We start from the raw sequence: 21,715 nt of genomic DNA on the forward strand, positions 1-21,715 counted from the left end.
TACCTCTTTGAGGCAATACGACTCGTGAAAAGAAAGGGTCGCTTGCCTCTTGAGATTTTGATGATGTTTGATGATCTGATACTGGTACCTAGGTACCTATACTTGGGCATTTCGTTGATGAGTTTACATACGAGTATTGCATCCAATCTCTTCAGGTGCAATAGCTCGTGTATGCTAGTTGAGACATCAATTGATGCTCCTTTTATCGCCTGTCACTACAATCAACCCGTTTTCCGTTGGCCGTTGTTGCCGGCCATAGGTAGGTAAGTAAGTTTCCATGTGACGCTGATGCTTTCCGGTTTCGCCACAGACAATCGGCTCCAGGGACTAGTGATTTATTTACCCAACCTTACGTCAATCTCAGCCGCCATCCTGTCAACTCACCTACCCTATGGCATATGATAGGAACAGAATAAACGAACAAACTACCAAATCAACCCATGATGAGTGTATGAAGATATACCTAGGCCTTTTATACCTTTACTGTCTGTCTTTATCACTTGTGATACCTTTTTGTATTATAGTGCTTCTGGCCTGAAGAGCTATTTGCTCTTATTGCGAAAGTCTTCATCTTACTACAGATTTATCACAATTGTCACAATCGGGCTACTTTATGGAACATTGTATGATGAGAGGATTATATAGTACCCAAATACAGCTACGGAAAATAAACACCAAATCTAGAAGCACGTTCTAGATTTCAAACCGAGTTCTGAAACATGACGAAAACAATTACCCAAACTAGCTTCTTGAACTACCTAAAGAAGAGCTATCGAGGGCCAATCATAATTCAATGGAAACTCAACTACAACAACAAACAACACAACATACATCATGGTTGGAAAGCGACCACCAAGTCCTGGATTCATCTCTAATCCATTTATAAAAAGAAGAAATCTCGAATGGACTCTCGACTCACTGTCGCCCTCACAACCACCAACAGCTGCTGACATAGAGTCTGGATCAGCCACTGTAGAGGACCATCTCTCGCATTTCAAAGCTCATCTCTCGAGACATATATTAAACCAATCGCCACTATCGATATCGTCGTACACCTCACTATATACTGAAAACTTTGGAAGCTGTGCCGGTGCTCATTTCGTCATTCATCAACATGATCACCCAATTGCTGGCACGCACTATGACCTTCGTCTTCAGATCAACGAGACCAGTAGTGCCAGCTGGGCGATCATGTATGGAGTCCCGGGCGACCCTCAGAGTATTCGGTTGAATCGAAACGCGACAGAGACGCGAATTCACTGCCTATGGGTATGGAATCTTGCTCCTTATAGAAGAAAAGAATTAATGTTTGCATAGAATCATCTTATAGAGACTGCCTCAGCCTCAACCGGATCACTTCTCATTTGGGACACGGGAACATATAGCATCCTTCCCCGTCAAAGCAAGCATGCCCCAACAGCTGATCCATCCTCTCCAACGTCCTCACCAGGTCCATCAACCTCGCCAACACAGCAAGCTCTTTTACACGCCGCTTTTCAGAGCCGCAAGATCCGTATTCGACTGCATGGATCGCGCTTACCAGATCCATATATCCTGAACCTTCGTTTAACTAGGTTAGAAGATGTGGCCGGTAGAGTAAGGAGCGGAAAAACACATCGGAAACGACGACGCCGTCATGCCCAGGCGGAGACGCAACCTGAGACGAGTGGTGAGGACAGTGAGGGTGATGCGAGTGAAGATGTCCCTTCAAACACTGATGCGGGAACCAACACAGACGACCTTTCCGCCATGGAGCGTGAGATACGTGAGCTTGAAGATGAAGAGGTCCGCAGAACAAATGCATATCCAGGGGCTTCCAACACTATTGGTAGTGTACATCAACGACGATGGTATCTTTCACTTGATCGCCCGGCTTGCGGGTTTGTGGAAGAAAGAGTCAAGAACCGCTCAGTTTGGAAACTCGAAGACCGTACTGAAACTAAAAACAAACAGAGCGACAACGAACGCTTGTCATACCCATTCTATGTCCGGGGGCCAGATCATGAGCGTAGTGTATTAACAGGACGGCTAGGAGCTGATATTCTTCGAGATGAGGGCGTTGATAAATTCATCCAGCGTCAAGGTTGGAAGCCAGTGCTGAAATGACAATCCATAGGGGAAACAGACATGCGCAGTGTCTTAACAGACTATCAGAATTTATTGTGTAGACTACATAATACCTAGGCTTGTGCCACATTCCCATTTTCCCATCCCAGTGCATGGCTGTATCGCTCGTCTACCTTGATATCTGGCAGAGATCATATCCCGTAGACTGGCCAGGACAACTACCTCGCCATAATCCCATGTAAATCAATCCGTTTCAACCAGACTCATCAAACGCCATCCCATGCTTGCTAAATCGCGGATCCACATGTTTGTGAAGACCGAATCACATCCATCCCTGCTACTGCAGAAACGAAGAAAAACCATACTTTTGAAATAGTAGTACTATGCCCCCTTTCAGCACGTCCTGAAGCCTAACTTTTGGGCTCCACCAGCGTGGGAGCAATTCGCCTCTTCTTGGGCTCCTTGCTGTCTTCCTTTTCGCCTTCACTGGCGTCGCGCTTAGTGCCCGCAACACTGCCTGTGGTACTTCGAGGAGTCTCAGGAGGTGTTGTGAGCGGAACACCAGTCACCTTGCCAGAGTTTGCTGCTGCAATGCCTGGAACATTGCCAGAAATCAGAGGTGGATTGGTGACTACACCGGCTGCGGGCACAGTGCTGGCCTGTGTAGTGATGGTCGCAATTGACGACGTCGAATTCGATCTCGCAGGAGACGAGGGACGCTGAGAAAGAATGGAAGCTGACTGCGGGGGCGAAGGGGCAGTAAAAGAGCTCGCCGAGTTGCGATGGTGGTGATGCGAGCCGTTGGGAAAGGGTGAAGGCGGAGCAAACGCGGTCGTTGGGGTAGGCATGGGAGTGCTTTGATTAGACGAGGTCCCTGTTTGCGACTTGGGCGGGCCGACTTCACCCTTATAGACTTCACCCAGCTCTCCAGCCGTAAAAGATAGTGTTGAGCAGAAACCATCAGAGGACGATATCATTAAAGTCAGACCATCGCTTGACCTAGTAGTTTTGTTAGTCAATCCACACAGTTGATAGGTGATAGGAACTCCAGCATACCATGCAAGATCAGTAAAGGTGGCGCAATGAAGATTGCTGACAACACAGATAGGGGTCTTTTGCTGAGTATCGTAAAGTAGGACCGAGTCTTGTGTAGCCACTGCGTAGACCATGCGATAAGGCAGGGAAAAGGCAGGCTTTGGACCTGGTGTAGCCGAAGCCGAATCTGAACCCGATGTCTTTGCGTCTGATGAGGTTGAGGGTGGAGGAGGGGGATCCATGACAGAAGGAGCTGGGGATGGCTTCGACAGAGGTTCTGGAAGGGATGGAATAGGCTCCTCTGAGGATGATGTGTCAATGGTTATACTGCGCGTGACAGGAGGAGACTGTCGTAGTGTGTAGAATATTGGAGAACATTTTACCACTACCGAGGGCTTCTTGTGACCCGGCAAATGGGCTATCGGGGGCTTGTTGATACCGCCACGCGTGTAAATGTAGACTGTGTTAATCACTTCATAAGTAGGTTTCGCGTCTCGTTCAGCCTGGTGTTGGTTTTGGTACTGTCCCGATGGGGTTAATAGCAAACTGCCATCTGGTGTAAATGTGAGTCGTCGAAAAAAGGAAGTGAGCGTCTCATTGGCATAGAGGTTCGCATTCTTCATTCCCAACCCACTGCTCAACGTTGACGATGGTTTAGGAGAGGGGTCCATAGGCATGACAGCCGGCAAAGGCATCGATGGCGCTGGTGACACAGATCGACGAGAAGAGAACGAAGATCGACGGCTATGGCTAACGACGCTGGGAGGGTTCATGGGAAGCGCGAAAGAAGTAGGCGTGCCGGGTGCAGAAGGCACAGGGGATCCGATAGAAGGCGCAGAATCGAGGACAGCAAGCGAAGAGCGATGGCCAAAGTCGGGAGGAGCAGGACTGCTCGAGGAGATTCGCCGAGGAGGAAGATCGGCCTTGATATGGCTGGCAAGTCGAGGAGTCTTGTCGTCTACGCTAAGGGTGTATTGCCCATCCTTGGTTTTTAGAGAGTAGATATGGACTGATCGATCGGAGGACTGCGTCGCGATGTACTCGTTGAGGGGATCCCATGTGACGCCCTGCACATAATGGCTGTGCTCAGCGATCTGGCGCACGAGTGTTCCTGTTTTCTGTGTTAGAAGCGGATGGTTATCGGGTCGTTGAGAGTCGTTTGCTGACCTGTCTGAGCGTTATAGATTCGTGCTATGTTATCCATACTGCCAATGATGAAGTACACTCCGTCAGGAGACCAGGCTAAGTCATAGATCTCCGCGCCACTAGACCGACACATATGCTTTGCCCTCCAAGACTCTTTATCTTCCGGGGCATCAGATCCGAAGGCTGTTTGGGGTGTTTCGCTTGGTACCCAGAGGATGACATTGCCATCGTCGCCGGCAGAGGCTAGAAGCTCGCCTGAAAAAGAAGCTGTGAGCAGAGGAAATTGTGAATGCGGATAGGAGAGGCTTACCCTTGGGCGCCCAACGAACAACATTAACAGCCTGGTTGTGCTTTGAAAGGGTTGAAAGGTACTCGACCTTGCGGTCCTCCCCGTCAACCAGAACCCTCCATATTCTGATATGATTATCACCACCAGCCGTGGCTAAACGTCCCTTTCCAGACGGCTCGAAGTGTGCGGAGTAAACGGGGGCATTCTGGTCGTGCCAATTGATGATTAGAGGAGCAGCTTTCATCGTGTTGATATGTTGAGGTGATCAAACGGGGGTGGAAGCTGCATAGGTGAGGTAGGGAGACGCCCTTTTGAGGCTGTGGGAAAAGAGACTAAAGAGCTCTGTGGCTCCCACGCTCGAATACGAACGAGATCAACGGTCGAGGTTGAGGAGATGACGCGAACCTAGAGTGGATATGCAAAGAAGAAAAGAAGGCGAGGGTGAACTCTGGATAATTGTTCGAGGTTATCGGCAGTGATGGGAATTGGCACGGTAGTGCCAAATGTAGAGTAACAACGGGTGAGTTTGATGGAGCTACAGGCTGGAGCTGGTGTGGACCTTTGAAAGCCTTTGATTAGACGCCAAGGCAACTTAGGCAAGCTGCACAGTACCTACAGTAGATAACTAGGAGCTACCTACAGAGGACAACAGAGATGGGGAGTCGAAGTTCAGCGTTGGTGATTTATTGGATCTGAGAAATAAAAAGGGATGGGAAGAAGGGGGAAACAAAGGGAAAGTGAATGGTTAGAAAAGAGGAGTCTAGAGGTTATTCCGGCGAAACTCCAAGAAACAGAACAGAAACAGAAACGGGGCTCGCATCACTTTGCTGTCACTGTCACTGCCAATGTCACCGCGACTGTCACTTTCTTACACTCGCGACCACGAGGAACAAGGCACGAGGCACAGGGCGTTTTGGCGTGTCCTCAGGCGTGTCACCAACCTCAGTCGAGTGACGGGACTAACTAAAATATGCAAGGCGCTGTGCTGTAGGTGGACGCATTGGATAGTTTTACCTAGTAGAGGTTAATGAGTTGCGGCGGACGCGCGGGCGATCACACACATGGGCGATGGATCAAATGGAGCATATGGATCCAATGAGGAACACCATCCAATCCATGGATTGATGCATGTCAAGAGGGGACAACGCACGTCTGTCAGGGCAAGATCTTGGTTTAAGCTGTGCTGTACGGAGTAGCAGTGGGTTCCATCATCAGTGGTGGAGGTCCAAGACAGTTGCGCCGATAGCCAAGCGCTAGACCAATGGAAGGAATTAGTCGACTCTGCCGAGTATCATGGTGCCTAACTATTGCCGAGTAATTTTTAGGCCTCTCGTCAGCGTCCCTATAGTTAATAAAGTGGTTGTCAGAGCGGCTGCATCGTGTACCAGGGACTCTACTGGGGTTCTATGGACGGTTCTATCAGGTGCTGATGACAACTGAGACGGGCCAAGTAGCACCAAACGACATGGGGGCCAAAGCTCATCAGCCCTGAAAGGGGATGAGTTCAGAATAGGTACCCAAAACCAAAAGGACCAGAAACAAAAGTTTAATGCCTCTTTGGGTCTGTTACTCGGCATGTATCAAAGTTCACGTTGGCATTGGATGGACATAATGATGTATGTGGAAACATCCGAGAACCAGCCGCCGCTGTTGGCAGAGGCTCATGTCAAACAAAGGCTCAATCCCGGTTGGTTTCTTTACCGACTTGTATAATTAATATATGGCTTTATGTATGTAGATCCCATTTAATGCTGCTGCTTCTCTTGGAAAGGCAACCATATTCTTAAACATGTACCCATGTAATGTAAACAAACGACTTGTGACGAGCTGACTACTACTACCTTAGCAGTGAGTTATCGCAATGACTTGGGACTCAAGGTGCTAGCAAGTGGGGAAAAGTCTCACGGGGAACAAGACATTCAAGCTCAACTAGCCAATCGCATTGCTCGTTTTGATCATCTGCATCGCTTCCAATGGCCTGACCTCAATCACTATGGAGACCAGGCGGGCTTTTTTCAGCTCTCAAGATTCCGGCTACAGAAGGGTGGCATGGATATCCATGACAACCATGGATATCCATTCTGCGTGTTCCAGAGTATTATTATACGACTTGACTGAATTCTTGGTAACAATGGCTATTGGGATTGGGAATGGGCCTATAATCTCGCTACCCATCTGTGCCGTTAATGTTATCTTTGTCTAGAGCTGTATGATAGGATCGTCTACTCCGTATTTATGTATAGGATTAAGTTTGAGATATAAAAACTTTGGTCAATAAGCTTACCAACACCTCCCTGAATAGGCAGCGTGGCGGCATCTCGAAACCCAGCAGCGGCTTGCTTGATGAGTGTAATGTCGGCATCTGCCTCAGCCAACCAGCCACCGTAGTAGCTAGATGCCCTTATCTCGGGCACCCACCAAGGCAGGTAGTTACTTAGCCTTTTCACGGCGCATAAGATTGGCCAAAAACCGAGGATGACTGCTTCATGCTATGGAGTATGGAGTAAGTGGTTTCCCCCCTATGCTGTGCATAATCAAGAAAGTTAACATTATTGATTTGAGTTGACTTATTAACCTGGCTCTCGTAGAAAATTGCCCTGGATGCATCCACCAGCCATGCACCTGACTGTGCCCATTGTTAAGAATATCTGTGACTTTACCTAGCCTTCGTCAATGCCTAAAGAGTATGTGTTGTCTGTGACACATTGCCTTTGCCGGGTTTCGTGAGATCATCACCACCATCCGAAGCTTCTGCATCCACTGAAACTTTGATTGTACGGAATTTGCGAATAGGAACTCCTCGAGCGAATAGCTCATCAATTTCTTCCAGAGTCTTACCTCCACACTCGGGGATACAGAACCACGAGAATAATGTCGCCATGAACGAAGTCACTCCGAATATGAAGCCGACTTTAGACCCAAGGCCAGCATGCGATTGGTCAATGAGGTAGGGAATACTGAAAGCAACAGCCCATTGAATGACAATGTTGAAGACCGCACCCACAGCATATGTGAGATCGCGTAGTCCGGTCGTCGGGATCTCTGCGGCTACAACGTGTGAGAGTGGTGCCCATCCTAGTGAAAATCCGATGCCGAAGAGAGTGACGGTCGCAACGATGGCAGACCGAATGCTCTGCGAGGGGTTCTTGACAGTTCCGAGCCCACCCATGGTCATAAGACTGGCCGTCTGAAGGACTGCTCCGGCTATCATCAAGGGACTGTCGAATCAGGTCAGCTGGTATTGTTATGAGTGAGTACTCAGGTAAAACTCACACTCGTCCTGTCTTATCAGACAAGAATTGTGTCAAGAAGACAGCAACAATGTTGAGCGCAGAGTTGATGCATGACATGACAAAAGGATTCACCGAGTTCAGACTTTGGATAAAGATTGTGCCATATTTGGACGCAAAGTTCTGACCCGTGAGTTGAAGAAAGATGTTGACTCCGATTGTGATCAAAGTTCGTTTGAGATTCGCTGAGGTCGTCAGTAAATGTCATATCCCAGATATTGGTAATTGGTGTTAGCTTACTTCCTCGCCACATGTCCATAAAACTGCCCTTCTTAACAGTGTTGTTGAGGGCATTCTGCATTTCTCGAAATTCGTGCTCGATCTCGTCTTCGGTGTATGCCCCTTGTCGAAGTAGTCGGAGGGAGTTGAGAGCATCCTCCTGGCGATCTCGGGTCAATAGCCAACGGGGAGACTGGAAGAATTAGAGAAGTTCGGTAGCCATCATGGTAGTTCTCATACCTCAGGGATCCACCACACAGCTACTGCGAGGATAGAAGGAATCACGAAGAAAAGGCCATAGGGGATCCGCCAGGAAGCATGCCCCTTGATGTCGCTGGTACCTCGGCAGATGATGGACATGATGAGGCTACCAAACTAGGCCAGCCATTAGCGAAATAGAACACCATGAAGGAAAGGGGGTCTCAGACGAACCAAAAGACCAGACTGATAAGTACCAACGACAAAGCCGCGAGCCTCTGCAGGAACAAGCTCTGATTGCAGAACAGGGACTAAGGCGAGCTCCATTCCGATGTAGACATATGTAATAGTACGACCAGTGATTGCTTGAGTCGGGGTCTTGGACGTAATCAAGATGACTCCGGATATCAAAGCCCAGAAACACATGAGAAACATTGCCAGACGACGGCCAAAGCGACGGCTGAAGAGGTTACCAAGAACGAGGCCAAACACAAAGCCAATAAACTGTATACTGTTCAAGAGGGATAGGAAGACAGTCTCGAGAACGTATGTGCCGGTGGCTTCATCAAAGGTTCCGAACTGTCTCTTGAAGAAAGGCATGGCCTGAGTGTTGCTGAAGGCAGCCTGGTCCATGCCGAAGTTGAGCTGCGACAAGGCAATTATGCCACAAGCATAGATGAGGCGGCCGTTGAAGCAGGCAATGAGCCCGCGAGTGCGTTTAGGAGGGGCCATGTTCGCTTGTTACTCAGAGTCTCGGATCATCAAGTCGCTGACCTGGATGCAACTCTTGGTTTCCGAAGACTATACATGCTCATATTTATACATGGCTACCGATTGTGTCCATAAATTGAAGCTTCTTTTCGTCAGAACTGGACTCGATCACGCGAGATGATCTAGGACGCGATGGAACATGGCTTTGGATAGTATCCTTGATGTTGGACGGGCATCATTGACGAGTGTAAGTGTCTTCCAAAGGCATGGCTGTGGTCTCAGCTTCGGTTAACTGAACCCGGAACTCGATAGTCGCCCATCTCTGGTAAAGTCAATGGCGTGCTAGGGGTTCCCCGCATTTCGGGGAGTTCGATAGGTTGTTTTGGCGACGCGGATAGGCGGGTCCGTGTATGCCGGATCGGAGATGGAGGGTAAAGACGGAGACGGAAGACGTTCGGGGTGGGGCCGGTTAGTTCAGTACCGCGTGTTGAGGGCTGGGACTCCTCTCAAATGGACCAGTGGCTGATGCTTTATGCTCGGCCTATGGGAGTTATAGATATCTCTGTTTAAGCATTTCAAAAGGTAGATACATCCTCCGTTTGGGATAGATGGACGGAGAAGACGCGGATAGACGGACTTAAGTGGACCTCAAGCACCCTCCATTATCAAGTGTGTAATAGCTAGATCCTGTCAACTCCACCCTCCAATGAGCTCTACATAAACAGTTAATAAGGTAGATAGCCCCTGATTGAGAAACTAAATGTGAATAATCATCAGGAATCCTCTCTATTGCTCTGCCAGGGCTGTCTTATCTACCTCGTAATCTATAGCCCATCCTTGAAGCTCAATATGGGTTCCATTCCAACCCGCAAGCAACCCAACTTTCTGGTTGTCGTCGCCGATGATCTAGGCTACAGTGACCTCGGATGCTTTGGCTCCGAGATAGCGACTCCGAATCTCGACCGTCTCTCGCAGACTGGCGTGCGACTGACCAATTTCCATACGGCTTCAGCATGCTCTCCAACTAGGAGCATGCTATTCTCCGGAACGGACAACCACATTGCGGGCCTGGGCCAGATGACAGAGCACATGGCGAGGTTCATGGATAAGTATAAAAACAGGCCTGGCTATGAGGGATACCTCAACTTTCGCGTTGCTGCGCTTAGTGAGATTCTTCAAGATGCTGGCTATCATACAATTATGTCTGGAAAATGGTAGGTTGAGAGCAACTCGACAGCCCCAACCCATGACTAAATGTTGTCACTAGGCATCTCGGAACGACGAATGAGACCTCACCTCACGCAAGAGGTTTCGATAACAGCTATGTCTTCTTATCAGGGTGCTGTAATCATTACAACTATGAACCACAACTCGACGACCCAGCGCATGGGTTCTTCACACCTATGAACGCCGGCAAGTTCTGGATGCAAGACGACAGATTCTTGGATCGAAAAAATACAGAAGATATCCCCGAAGACTTTTACTCGACAACTACCTTTTCTGAAAAGTTGATCGACTACCTAAGAGATCGCAAAGACACTGAACAACCATTCTTTGCATATCTGCCCTTCACAGCACCCCATTGGCCTCTGCAGGCGCCGCGGGAGACAATCGAGAAATATAAGGGTGTTTACGACGATGGACCAGCAGCCTTGCGCAAACGAAGGTTGGCGAATCTCGTTAAACTGGGACTCATCTCTGAAGACACGGAGCCAGCACCCATGACAGTCGAACTGTGGGACAAGATGTCGCCCACGGAGAAGGCTGAGTCTGCGAGGAAAATGGAAGTCTATGCCGCTATGGTAGACCTCATAGACGTTAATATCGGCCGCGTGGTGGACTATCTCGACTCTGTTGACGAATTAGACAATACCTTTGTCCTCTTCATGTCGGACAACGGTGCTGAAGGGGCTATGCTCGAAGCTGTTCCCATGATGGGCAGTGTTGGTAGTGTCCCAAGGATCATCAACAAATACTATAACAACTCGATTGACAATATGGGAATGGCAGACTCTTATATCTGGTATGGTCCTGAGTGGGCATGCGCGTCAATGGCGCCCTCTAGGGGTTTCAAGACTTGGATCACCGAAGGCGGTATTAGATGTCCATGCCTTATTAGATATCCTCCTTTGTCGAAGGCTGGTGGATCGCATACCAACTCATTCTGCACAGTCATGGATATTCTACCAACAGTACTTGACTTGGCCGGTGTCCCCTTACCAGGAAGCAAATTCCGAGGCAGAGAAGTGTTCCCCGTTAGGGGTTCCTCATGGGTGCCGCATCTTGAAGATCAATCTCCCACCTTTCACGATGAGGAGAAGGAGATCACTGGCTGGGAGCTATTCGGTCTTCGAGCCATCAGGGAGGGTCACTGGAAGGCTTTGTATATGACCGCACCAAGGGGAAAGGACAAATGGGAGCTATACAACCTGAAGAACGATCCTGGCGAGTTGCACGATCTCGCTGACGATAACCCTGAGATCATGGACCGTCTGATCAATTTATGGGAGATCTACTACTCAGAAACAGGAATGTTTGACCCAGGGCATGAATTCGGTGTCACCAAGATTTAGGACTTCAACAACTGTCGGCTGCTTGTCTCGCGAGTTTTAGTACTGTCATCACATTTTAGGCATATGCTTGTAGGTTCCTTTGTTGATCCCTATGTTATTCCGTGACAAATGTTCTGATGTAAACTTGTGTGACGGCGAGCTATATACTCTGAAGAGAATAGAAATATTTCTTGGTGTATAATCTTCCTTGCCATCAACGACTCGACTCAAATTTCAAGCGCACTCTCTCAAAATTCGCAACATGCATATCGTGTGGTTTTTCTGCTGATACCCCTGCCTCAGGGAACAAGAAAACACTTGATCTTAGACCACGGCGCACAAGATAACCAATCTAAGGGCATACTAAGGCTATACTAAATTCAGTACTTTTATCGCTTAGGATCGAGGTCCTAAACCTTTTTCATCATCTAGCCAAATATCGTTTGTTTCAACTTTTCCTTCTCTCCACTGCTCTCACACATGTCACGAAACACACCCCCTTGTTGCCAAAGCTCCTTGGGAGTTCCAAACTCTGCAACCTGACCGTCTGAAAGGACGAGGATGCGATCAAAATCGGCAATGGTGCTCAGACGATGCGCAATGACGATGAGTGTGCTGTCGGTAAACTCCTCTCGAATGCTGCGCTGAATAAGGGCATCGGTAGCCATGTCGACGGCGGATGTGGCCTCGTCAAGGACCATGATCTTAGGACGTGCCACAATGGCACGAGCGAGACAGAGCAGTTGTCTTTGACCCTGAGATAGGTTGCCGCCAGATTCAGATATTGGGCTTGATAGATCTCGGAAGATGTTCGTATTCTTGGCAGCAAGTGTCGAGGTTGCTGCAGAGGCAGGCTCATTAGTAGGTGTCACTGGCTGTGAGTCGACAAGATGAACACGACCCAGTGACTCGCGAAGCTCATCATCTGTATTGTCCTCAAATGGGTCAAGGTTGGATCTAATTGTTCCCGAGAAAAGCACGGGATCCTGAGAAGATGTCAGTCTTCATGAGAAGATGGAAAAACCAAAAGCGACTACACATACCTGAGGAATGATAGCTAGGCGAGACCGTAAGCTATGCAGGTCAATTTTGGAAATGTCCAGGCCGTCGATCGTGACGCTACCAGAACGGGCCTCCAAAAATCGGAATAAGGCCAGAGTCAGCGATGACTTTCCAGCACCCGTACGCCCCACAACACCGACTCTTTCGTTATTCTTGACATCGAAGGAGATCCCCCTGAGTACTGGTGGGAGTTCAGGGGCGTATGAAACCTCGAGATCCTTAATCTCCATAGTCCCGGAAGTAGGCCACGCGGCAGAAGGCTTCTCTCCCTCAAGCGACTCGGTCTCAAGTTCGGTGTATTCGACAACTCGCTCGGTTGAGTTCATATTCAGTTCCATACCAGCATAGTTTCGAATGGTCCAGAGGATACTCTCGGCAAAATCCATGGCAAAAGACAAGGTGAAACCAGCCAAAGCAGCGTCCATACTAGGGCTCACAATAACAATTATTCCGACGATAGTCGAGAACAATGTACCAATAAGACCCATACGTAGACCCATCCAGCGATTCACAAGCCACATGTAAGAGGTGATGATGCTCCACGAGTCAAGCTTCTCATACATCCTGTCAATATAGACCTGTGTCTTCTTGTAGCCTCGGATTGTCGACACACCCGCAAGGGCTGCGTTGAAGAGCTCGAAGACCGGAGACTTGCAGTTACTCTCGAGTCGTTTTAGTGGTCGCGCGCCATAGAGATACCTATTACCCAGTAGGATACCGAGCCCAAGAAGCACTATAGCCAAGGGGATCACGATACCGGACGCGAAGAAGGCGGCCACACAGACACCGATCAGGGATAGCAAGTTGGAGATGAACTGAGTCCAGTCCATAGTGATACGGTTATCGATGATGTTGAAGTCGGAGGAGAATCGATTCAGAATTCTGCCGACGGGAACAGTGTCGAGCCATCTGAGAGGAGTATGTAGGACAGTAAATAGCATCTTTTCAAAGAGTGATCGGCTCGCTTTGATGGCAAGGAAATAGGCCCAAAAGAACCTGAATGTGCCAACAATTGCCGTAGCACTGGAAATGGCTATGTAGATCCATAGGTAGTACTTCAAGTCGTAGTGAGTTCCATTAGCCCTGAACTCGGGCGCAGAGGAGTACGGGAAATGCTGGAGTGAGAATACTGAGGCGTGGCCATGTTGCTGCTGGATGCTGCCAACTGAAATACTTTCGTCGACATCACCGGTCCAAATTCGAAGCCACCATGCTCGACCTGGGATCAATGTTAGCAGTAAACTTGACCATACATTTTTAATGCTCACCAAGAATGCCAACTTCATATCCAAGAAAAACAAGTGCACAAATACTCCAAAGGACAACGCCGCCACTGTCTTGCAGATAGGTCAGATAGACATGCTTCTTGACGACACCCCTTTCCCGAACTTCTTCCTGTATGAACTGCTTAGCGTTCTTGGAGGGCACTTTCTGCAGCGCGTTATTCTCATCATTTTCAGCTGGGTCTGTGATGGAGGCTTCCTCGGAATTGACTGCCGTTGAGGAATCCGTAGTCTCGTCTTCAGAAGCTTGCTGCGCAGTCTCTTCGTGCTGGCGAATTTCCTCCAGGGTCCCGTCCTTGATAAAGTCAGAAATCAAACCAGCATGCAGAGCAACACCTTCACCAAGCTCCACTATATACTTGGCCTTCGACTGCACTAAAGCAACGTGGTGAGTGACGAGGATTCGAGTACGTCCCTTGCAAATATCGCCCGTGACACACTTCTCAAAGATATGGCGGCCGACATGTGCATCGACAGCACTAAAGACGTCGTCCATTACTAAGATATCGGCTCGTGAGTAAATGGCCCGAGCCAAAGTGACGCGCCATTTCTGACCGCCAGACAGATTGATGCCATTTGCACCGAGCTCCGTCTTGTCGCCATCTGTCAAAATCTGGAGATCCTTCTTAAGAGCGCACACATCAACGACCTGGTTGTAGCGTTCCTCGACAAAAGGGAGTCCAAACAAGATGTTATCACGCAGAGATGCGCTCTCGAGCCAAGGAGTTTGGCCAACATAAGCGATAGATCCAGGAATAATCCAGTCGCCGAGGTTTGCTTGGGCATCGCGACGCTCTTCCGGGGCGATGGTGTTAGGCACATATACAGAACCCTCCAATACATCAGTTTCACCAAGAATGGCAGAAAGAAGTAAACTCTTTCCTGTGCCGGTCTTTCCAGATATCACCGAAAGTTCACCAGCGGGGAATCTTATGTTCAGACTTCTCAGGATGAACCTATCCTCGTCGGGTGTTTCGTCATCTTCGGGCCAGGCAATAGATGCGTCTTCGAAAGCCACATCTGTGCCTTCGGAAAGCGTGTTCTTCATCTCGGGACCATTGAGATACGTTTGGATTCGCTTCAAGGAGACAAACGTGTCAACTCCCATCGTAATGAGTTCTGGTAGCACACCGAGCGAGACTTCCAAAGCCTTGAAGATTCCAATGCTAACGAAGGCAACAGAGGGCAAAAGTTGACCGTTCATGACAGCATAGACGGCAAGGGATGTCGCAGCAAGCAATATGGGGCTGACGACCCAGCATCCAAAGAGACCGGTATCGACAACAAAAAGTCCCCATAAGGTCTTCAGTTCCCTCTCTCGCATAGCCAAGATGCGCTTTTCCCAGCGACTCTCTAGGGCAGCGAACTTGATCTGTCTCATTCCGAGAAGAGCTTCGTTGACCACAGCTAACTTCTCATCGCGGAGCTTCATCAACTTATCCGATCTGGACAGCAATTCTCGAGAGAAGTAGGTGTTGGCGGGAAGGGTAAGACCCCAAGCTATAAGACCAGCTGTGAAAGGAATCCATCCAATCAAGCGAACCAAAAAGAATGAGAAAAATAGCAGTTTGAAGACACTGTTGATAATCAGGAACTGGAAACCCGTGAAGTTCGAGATTCGCAACGCATCGACACCAACAAGGTTGACGATTGCCTGTCGAGACTTCAACACACTTGTGCCATCATCGGCATCTTCTTCATTTTTCTTGTCTTCCGCTTGGTCCTGCGGCTCATCCGACTCTTTCGAATTATCCGCAGACTTGACGTTCTTGCGCCGGAGCGACTTTTCGAAGATCAGTGCTGACAATTGCGACCGGATAGGGAGAGCAATGCTCGCAAATGAGTACCAGAATACCCATCCTTCAACCCACTTTGACACATCAGTATACGGCAAAGATGTTTATATGAAGTACTTACAGCATCTAAGAGATTAAAGCCAGCCATCGTAAAAATCAAAATCCAGAGCTCCAAGTTGGATGCTCCGGACAGTCCTACATCGCGCTGTTCGAGTATGTTGATCACACGTAACATGGTCCAGAAAGGTAACAAGGCCAAGATGTTGCGGAATACAGTAAGGGAGAGCTGTACCATAAAGGAACCTTTATATGCCCAAAACAGAGAGCGGAAGAGACTGCCTTGAGGTTTGGATGCTAGCCAGTCCTCTTTCAAATCAGCAGCTCTCAGCGTCCGGTCTACATGGGGAACGTCGCTGGCATCCAGATCATTCTTTTTGACCGCGAAAGAAAGGAGGGGGTCTACCCAGGACCACGTGTAGCGGCTGAAAGCAGAAACAGTCCATTGCTCATCGACTTTTTGGTCTTTGAAGAAGACATCAGGTCGGCGTGGAAGTAGCACACTGAAGAGGCAGAGAAAGACGACTGCACCAACATTCACGGCACGAAGAACAAGAGCAACTGTGTTTTCTCGAGTAAAAAACTGAGCCTCCTTAGTCAATTGAGGCACAGTAATGGTGGTAACAATGAGAGAAGACCCAAAAAGCCACAGGCCAAGATCGTGGACCTTTACAGGCGCATGATGGGCACTCAAGGAGATGGCATGGAGAAGAATAAGAGCCTATTTAGAGAAGAACGTCAGTGACCTGCATATTGCCATTCCAAACCAAATACTCACCCATGCTCCAGCAATGAGCCAATTCTTAAGCGAAAGCGAGTCTGACTGCGAAAGCGATTGAAGTACTGAAATTGCAATCGATGTTCCAAAACCGATAGCGGACAAGGCAAGGATGAAAACTTTGGGAAGACGGTTTGAGAAAGCGGCCAAGCTTTCAGGCGTACTCTTGCCATCAGCATCCTCATAGAAGTTGTCCCGTGCAGTGCGCTTCCGTAGTTGGGTGACAGCTGTGGCTAGAGCAGGCGTAGTGGCCAATGCTACAACAACAAGGCCTGTGCCAGTCAGGATCACATCGATATTATTGGGCACACCCATGATTGAGGCTTCCTCGGCAGATCTGCTGAAGAGTCGTGAGAAGCAATGGCGAAAAACGCCAGAATATAACTTTTGTCGTCACCCTGTGGTATCGTTGTTGTGGTGGTTATACTCAGTGAGTTGTGAAATCTTAAAAGGGCCAGGCTAGAAACAGTCTATACATTGGACGTGCCCGAAATGACGAGGGAAAAGAAGGGAAAGGTAGACAAGGATCCAGCACAGGTTTTAAAAAGATTCGAAATCAGTCACGCCTTACGCATGTAAGCTGGCTGATGCCGCTTCAAGGATTTGTAAAAAAAGACGGGGACCCTTCAAATCCGTGGTGAGTGGGTTGAGTCAACGGAACAAGACGTCAGAAAGATTCGGTTAGATAATCAAGAGGTGCGGTTTTTGGATCGAGTTTAGTCTTAGTGCTTCGACGAACCACTGGAACAGGGTTGAGAGAAAATGGTCTGGGGGGTTGGTAGAAGGGCAAGGATCTGATTGCGAGATATCTCACAAAGGTCCATTGTTGGGAACCTAGCAGATTTGAAAAAGTTCCTTTGATATCAGGTTGCCCATGACTCTTCACGGCGAGGCATCAGCGACCCATAAAGAGTATAGTTCGTTTCTAATGCAAGGTATGATGTGCAGAACGTGAATGCTATAGTGTGGTATCAACGGGATCCGGCTATCAAGTGTACTTCCTAGTACAGAGGTACAGGATACTCCATATCACCCAGCACCGGGGCTCTCGGGCGAGATCTTTTGACAAGTCTCCTCTTTTGTGTCTCTTGCATTAAGCAAAATGAGGCCGGCATCGTTCAGTCACCGCTCGTCAGCCACTAGAGGTGACAATGCAGGGTCTTTTCGAGCCCGCCAATCAACACACCAAACCATTCATGTGGTTGGCGGAGACTAACAAGGTCCAGTACGATCAGCAACCATCTTGAACGACAGATTTGATGAGGAGGATCTGGCGAGGTTGTGTCCGGAGATAGGCAGTAGAATTGATGCCTTGGGCTACTAACTTCGATTCCAGGCAGTATGACGTGCTATGCACAGCTGCCTTGGAAATTTCGATCGAGTTTGTTTTCGCATCGTAGTTAGTTGGCGATCAACTAAAGAATTTATCCTGAGCGTGGTGTAATACGGAGAGTCAAAAAGTCCACCCAGCGGGTTGGGAATGCCGTTCCCGGGACGTTTGGCCCGTGCGGAGATCGCTAAATTCAGTGGACATCTGGAAGGTGGGCCCGGCGAACCGTTTATGGAAGGACCTTGAACGAGCGGGCATTACTATCCCGTCTTATCCATCCCATCGGAGAGCTTGGACAGACAGAGATACGATTGAATTAGACATTGTATATTGTATAAACGAGTTTTTGTTTTCATCTACCAAGAAAGCCAATCAACAGATGCGATCTCAGAGCGGGCAAGGTCAGATACTGACAGCTTCAACGGATAGTCTTTCTTAAGACTGGATGATATATAGAAGAATGACCATTGCCCAAAATCCATGATCAACTTGACGACTCGGCGACGTGACTCATCAAGCCAAGCCTAGATGGTTTCCTGAGACATGCATTATTGGTTGGCGCAGGATGTACATAGATAGCACCCATACGAGCGAGATCTAATTCGACACATAGACTACCTAGTCAACGTAGTAAGAAAATATCTGGAGTCTGATACTATCGGGTATTTAACAAAACATTGGGGTGAGACGCCGGAATCAAATATTCCGAAACTACAACATTGTCCATCGCTATGCCAGGATCGTGCCCTTGATAATTGCGGTAGCTTGAGATTTCTGAGCATTACATACTGCTTGGCTACGAAATGTAGGATCAGCTAGGCGGCCACCAAACTTCACACGAACTGTTAATACCGGTACAGGGTTACGGCTACTCTGCAACGGCTTGACTGGCTGACTGGGTATGGTGCACCTAACAGTCCTTTTTTAAGAACGTTTGTGAAGGGACTGTGAAAGGCTTCATCTATTATCTACCAGATGAATTCACACTTTTCAGACTTCACAGTTGTTGTATCTAAATCGCATTTCTATGTTTCATTTTTGGACAATTTTCACAAGTCTATCCAACCCAAGGTCAACATGAGGGAACACCCGCAGGTCTACACCTACACATCGACGATATTGGCTCCTCCTACTTATATTCATCACCGAAATTCACCAATCCCCAAGTTTCTCTCACTTCGAACACACATCACATACTTTAAACACATGTATTCTAAATAAAATCGAGATCGATACACTCAAAGGCTCAAACTCGTAGTGGAACACCAAAACTCCACTCCTTATCACATCCACACATGAGAGGATGCCGCAATGGCAAATGGCGATGACGCCTTCCACCCTGTACCGCGGGCAATCATGGTCTTCCATAATACCCCAAAAATGGCTACAAAACGAAAAAAAAAAAAAAGGCGTCTTCGGAAGACCCAGCTTCTGGATGACCTTTGCCCGCTTCGGCTTCTCCAACCTCGGGCTTCCGTCCGCTCTTCCCCGCCTCCGCCGTCAATGAATGGATGAATGAACGGATGTCAAGAGCCAGTAATTCTTGTATGGATGGACGCCCACCATGACCGGCATCAACTCTCGGATCCCAATGTCATACTCATTCGACCTTCGTGCTCCCATCAGAAGAGACAGTACAACAACTGTGTTACCGACCACATCTGCAGCGTCGCCGGGCTTCTCCTGCAACTCGCTGGAAGAGCCCACCACCCAAGACGGTCAAGATCACGATGATGCCCATTCCCAAGGATCGGGTAAACGACAGCGCCGACTTACCACCACAGACTTTACTCGCAGGAAACGCGCTGTGACGGCCTGTCAATTCTGCCGTGTCCGTAAGACAAAGTGCGATAATGTTCGTCCAACATGTGGCTTTTGTGTGCGACATAGAGCCAAGTGCATCTATTCCGACGCAGACAGTGAGATGGGAGATGAGGGGGTGGAAGATGCAGTTTCCAATCGTCAGATACTGGAGCGCCTAGATGAAATAAAAGAGATACTCCAGAAAAGCAACGACTCACCTCGACCTTTCTCAGATGTTGAGCCTATGCTCACTAATATCGAAGTCCCCCAAACACCCGCAGCTGGCAGTCCATGGACAAGGTTCTCTGCTGGTGCACAATACGAAACACAAAAGGGATCACAAGTGAAACCGCACGAATCTGAGCGGCTTCCCTTTGCTGCTCTACGTTGTGAATCCCTGCTTCAATGGCCGGCACTCAGCAACATTATCCCGAGCGATGCCCGTGACATTGACTCGTTCCCACTAAGTCCGGGATACAAAGAAAGCAGTGTACAGAAACCAAATAGTACTGGGAAGGGCATCGATGAATCCTCATTTGTCGCCCTGTGCCGAAAGTTTCTTGCGCATGTGCATCCCCGAAATCCGGTTCTGGACGGCCAGCAACTCCTGAGGCATGCTCGTACTACAGAAGAAAATGGTCTGAAATGGGACACTCCATCCTGCCTCGTTGTAAGCCCGCCACTTCTCTTCATATGCTATCAACCTAACAATTCTAGCTTTTATCATGTGCTCTGGCTGAATATACTGGCTTTTGGATAAAACCAAATGAGTATCTTGTCCTGCCAACTCGGGAGCAGCTTCGGCAAAGAGACGACCCCGACCAGGGTCCCAGGGCTGAACCATACTATGCAGCAGCGCAAAAGAGGATGGGTCTTCTTGGGAATAATATTGAGGATATTCAGTGTTTTGTCTTGGCGACCATCTTCGAGAAATTTGCCTTTCGCCCGTTAAGGGCGTGGTACTACGTTCAACAAGCCTGTTCCCGTCTGGAGATTCACCTGCGCCAGCGTGGTGAAAGACCCCGAGTGCCTTTTCGGCAAAACAACCCGGCAGACTACCATTTAGAGCAGAGACTCTTCTGGACCTGCTTTCGAGCAGAAAGGTCAGTTATGATCACCGATATATCTGGTAGTTGAGTGTTGATTCGTTTGCAGTGAGCTTGTCTTTGAACTAGGATTGCGACCGAGTGCCCTCGAGAGTTTCTCATACCCAGAGCCGCTTCCAACACCCCCGGAGGGCTTATTGGCTGGAACTGGGCAGACTCCGAGAAGTGAAGGCTCACATATCGATCAGGATGAAGAGCAACGCTATGTTGACGAACGAGGATGGTACTACTATCTGTCCGAAATTTCCATCCGGCGCACGGTAGATGAGACCTTGAACCTTTTGTACAGAAATGGGGAAGAGTATTGGATGAAGCATCCAACATACTTGATTCGCCAGTATCATGAATCTGAGCAACAGATATCGCAGTGGTAAGTTTCTACTTGGCTTAACGTGGGCTACAAACTGACAGGAGCTTCAGGCATTACCATCTTCCTGCTGCAGTCCAGTTTGAAAACGATAGACTTCCAGAAGAGGAATTTGCATCTGCTCTTCAAGGCAGGGCATCCCTCTGGCAAGAGTATACGCTTCGCCCTATCTTTTATTACCTGCTGCACTGTCCTCAAGATGATCCTGTCTTTCCTCAGATGCGCACTCTTGCGCTCAAAGAAGTCGATATTTGTGCCAAAATGATCCATCGTCTCGCTTTCCAGGGGCGTCATGGTGGTACATGGCTCATATCTCGTAAGATCTTCCTAAGCGCATGTATTATTCTTGCTGCTGCCTCTAATCCGCACCGAATTCATCCTCCTGATCAGTGGCAAATGCTCATTGAACTTGCGATACACACATTGGAGCGTTGGGCAGTGGATGCTGTTGACGTTGGACAGATGGCCGAAATTTTGAGACATATGTATCACCAAGTATGAACAACAATGCATCAACTCAGTTTATAGGTAACAATCGAATGAGATCCTAATATCCATAGCTTGTTGCAAACTTAAGTTTTTCACAGCACAGATCACTAGGTAGATTTAGTATACTCTGGTAGATG

General features: G+C 48.5%; 6 protein-coding genes across 6 annotated transcripts; 3 read left to right on the plus strand and 3 right to left on the minus strand.

Annotated features, from left to right (window-relative positions):
* Window positions 1-834: 834 nt before the first annotated feature.
* FMAN_01500 (uncharacterized protein) lies at window positions 835-2,106 on the plus strand (the record flags this gene model as incomplete). The annotated part of the gene is made up of 2 exons (XM_041835463.1): window positions 835-1,269; window positions 1,318-2,106. 2 exons carry the CDS (start codon window positions 835-837, stop codon window positions 2,104-2,106), a joined length of 1,224 nt encoding a protein of 407 aa, XP_041676841.1.
* Window positions 2,107-2,477: 371 nt separating this feature from the next.
* FMAN_01501 (uncharacterized protein) lies at window positions 2,478-4,781 on the minus strand (the record flags this gene model as incomplete). The annotated part of the gene is made up of 4 exons (XM_041835474.1): window positions 2,478-3,066; window positions 3,124-4,213; window positions 4,270-4,503; window positions 4,559-4,781. The coding sequence occupies 4 exons, from the start codon at window positions 4,779-4,781 to the stop codon at window positions 2,478-2,480; spliced, it is 2,136 nt and encodes a 711-aa protein (XP_041676842.1).
* A 2,433-nt stretch (window positions 4,782-7,214) lies between these two features.
* FMAN_01502 (related to RGT2-Sensor of high external glucose concentrations) lies at window positions 7,215-8,976 on the minus strand (the record flags this gene model as incomplete). Its single annotated transcript, XM_041835485.1, has 5 exons — window positions 7,215-7,755; window positions 7,811-8,012; window positions 8,068-8,239; window positions 8,287-8,421; window positions 8,479-8,976. The coding sequence occupies 5 exons, from the start codon at window positions 8,974-8,976 to the stop codon at window positions 7,215-7,217; spliced, it is 1,548 nt and encodes a 515-aa protein (XP_041676843.1).
* An 828-nt stretch (window positions 8,977-9,804) lies between these two features.
* FMAN_01503 (putative Arylsulfatase) lies at window positions 9,805-11,528 on the plus strand (the record flags this gene model as incomplete). The annotated part of the gene is made up of 2 exons (XM_041835496.1): window positions 9,805-10,169; window positions 10,223-11,528. The coding sequence occupies 2 exons, from the start codon at window positions 9,805-9,807 to the stop codon at window positions 11,526-11,528; spliced, it is 1,671 nt and encodes a 556-aa protein (XP_041676844.1).
* A 407-nt stretch (window positions 11,529-11,935) lies between these two features.
* FMAN_01504 (uncharacterized protein) lies at window positions 11,936-16,798 on the minus strand (the record flags this gene model as incomplete). The annotated part of the gene is made up of 5 exons (XM_041835508.1): window positions 11,936-12,493; window positions 12,551-13,788; window positions 13,838-15,722; window positions 15,770-16,426; window positions 16,484-16,798. 5 exons carry the CDS (start codon window positions 16,796-16,798, stop codon window positions 11,936-11,938), a joined length of 4,653 nt encoding a protein of 1,550 aa, XP_041676845.1.
* Window positions 16,799-19,377: 2,579 nt separating this feature from the next.
* FMAN_01505 (uncharacterized protein) lies at window positions 19,378-21,590 on the plus strand (the record flags this gene model as incomplete). The annotated part of the gene is made up of 4 exons (XM_041835519.1): window positions 19,378-20,286; window positions 20,334-20,719; window positions 20,772-21,092; window positions 21,143-21,590. 4 exons carry the CDS (start codon window positions 19,378-19,380, stop codon window positions 21,588-21,590), a joined length of 2,064 nt encoding a protein of 687 aa, XP_041676846.1.
* Between the last annotated feature and the right edge of the window lie 125 nt (window positions 21,591-21,715).

Source organism: Fusarium mangiferae (genome assembly GCF_900044065.1).
Source record: "Fusarium mangiferae strain MRC7560 genome assembly, contig: FMAN_scaffold001, whole genome shotgun sequence".
In the NCBI taxonomy this organism is placed as follows: domain Eukaryota; kingdom Fungi; phylum Ascomycota; class Sordariomycetes; order Hypocreales; family Nectriaceae; genus Fusarium; species Fusarium mangiferae.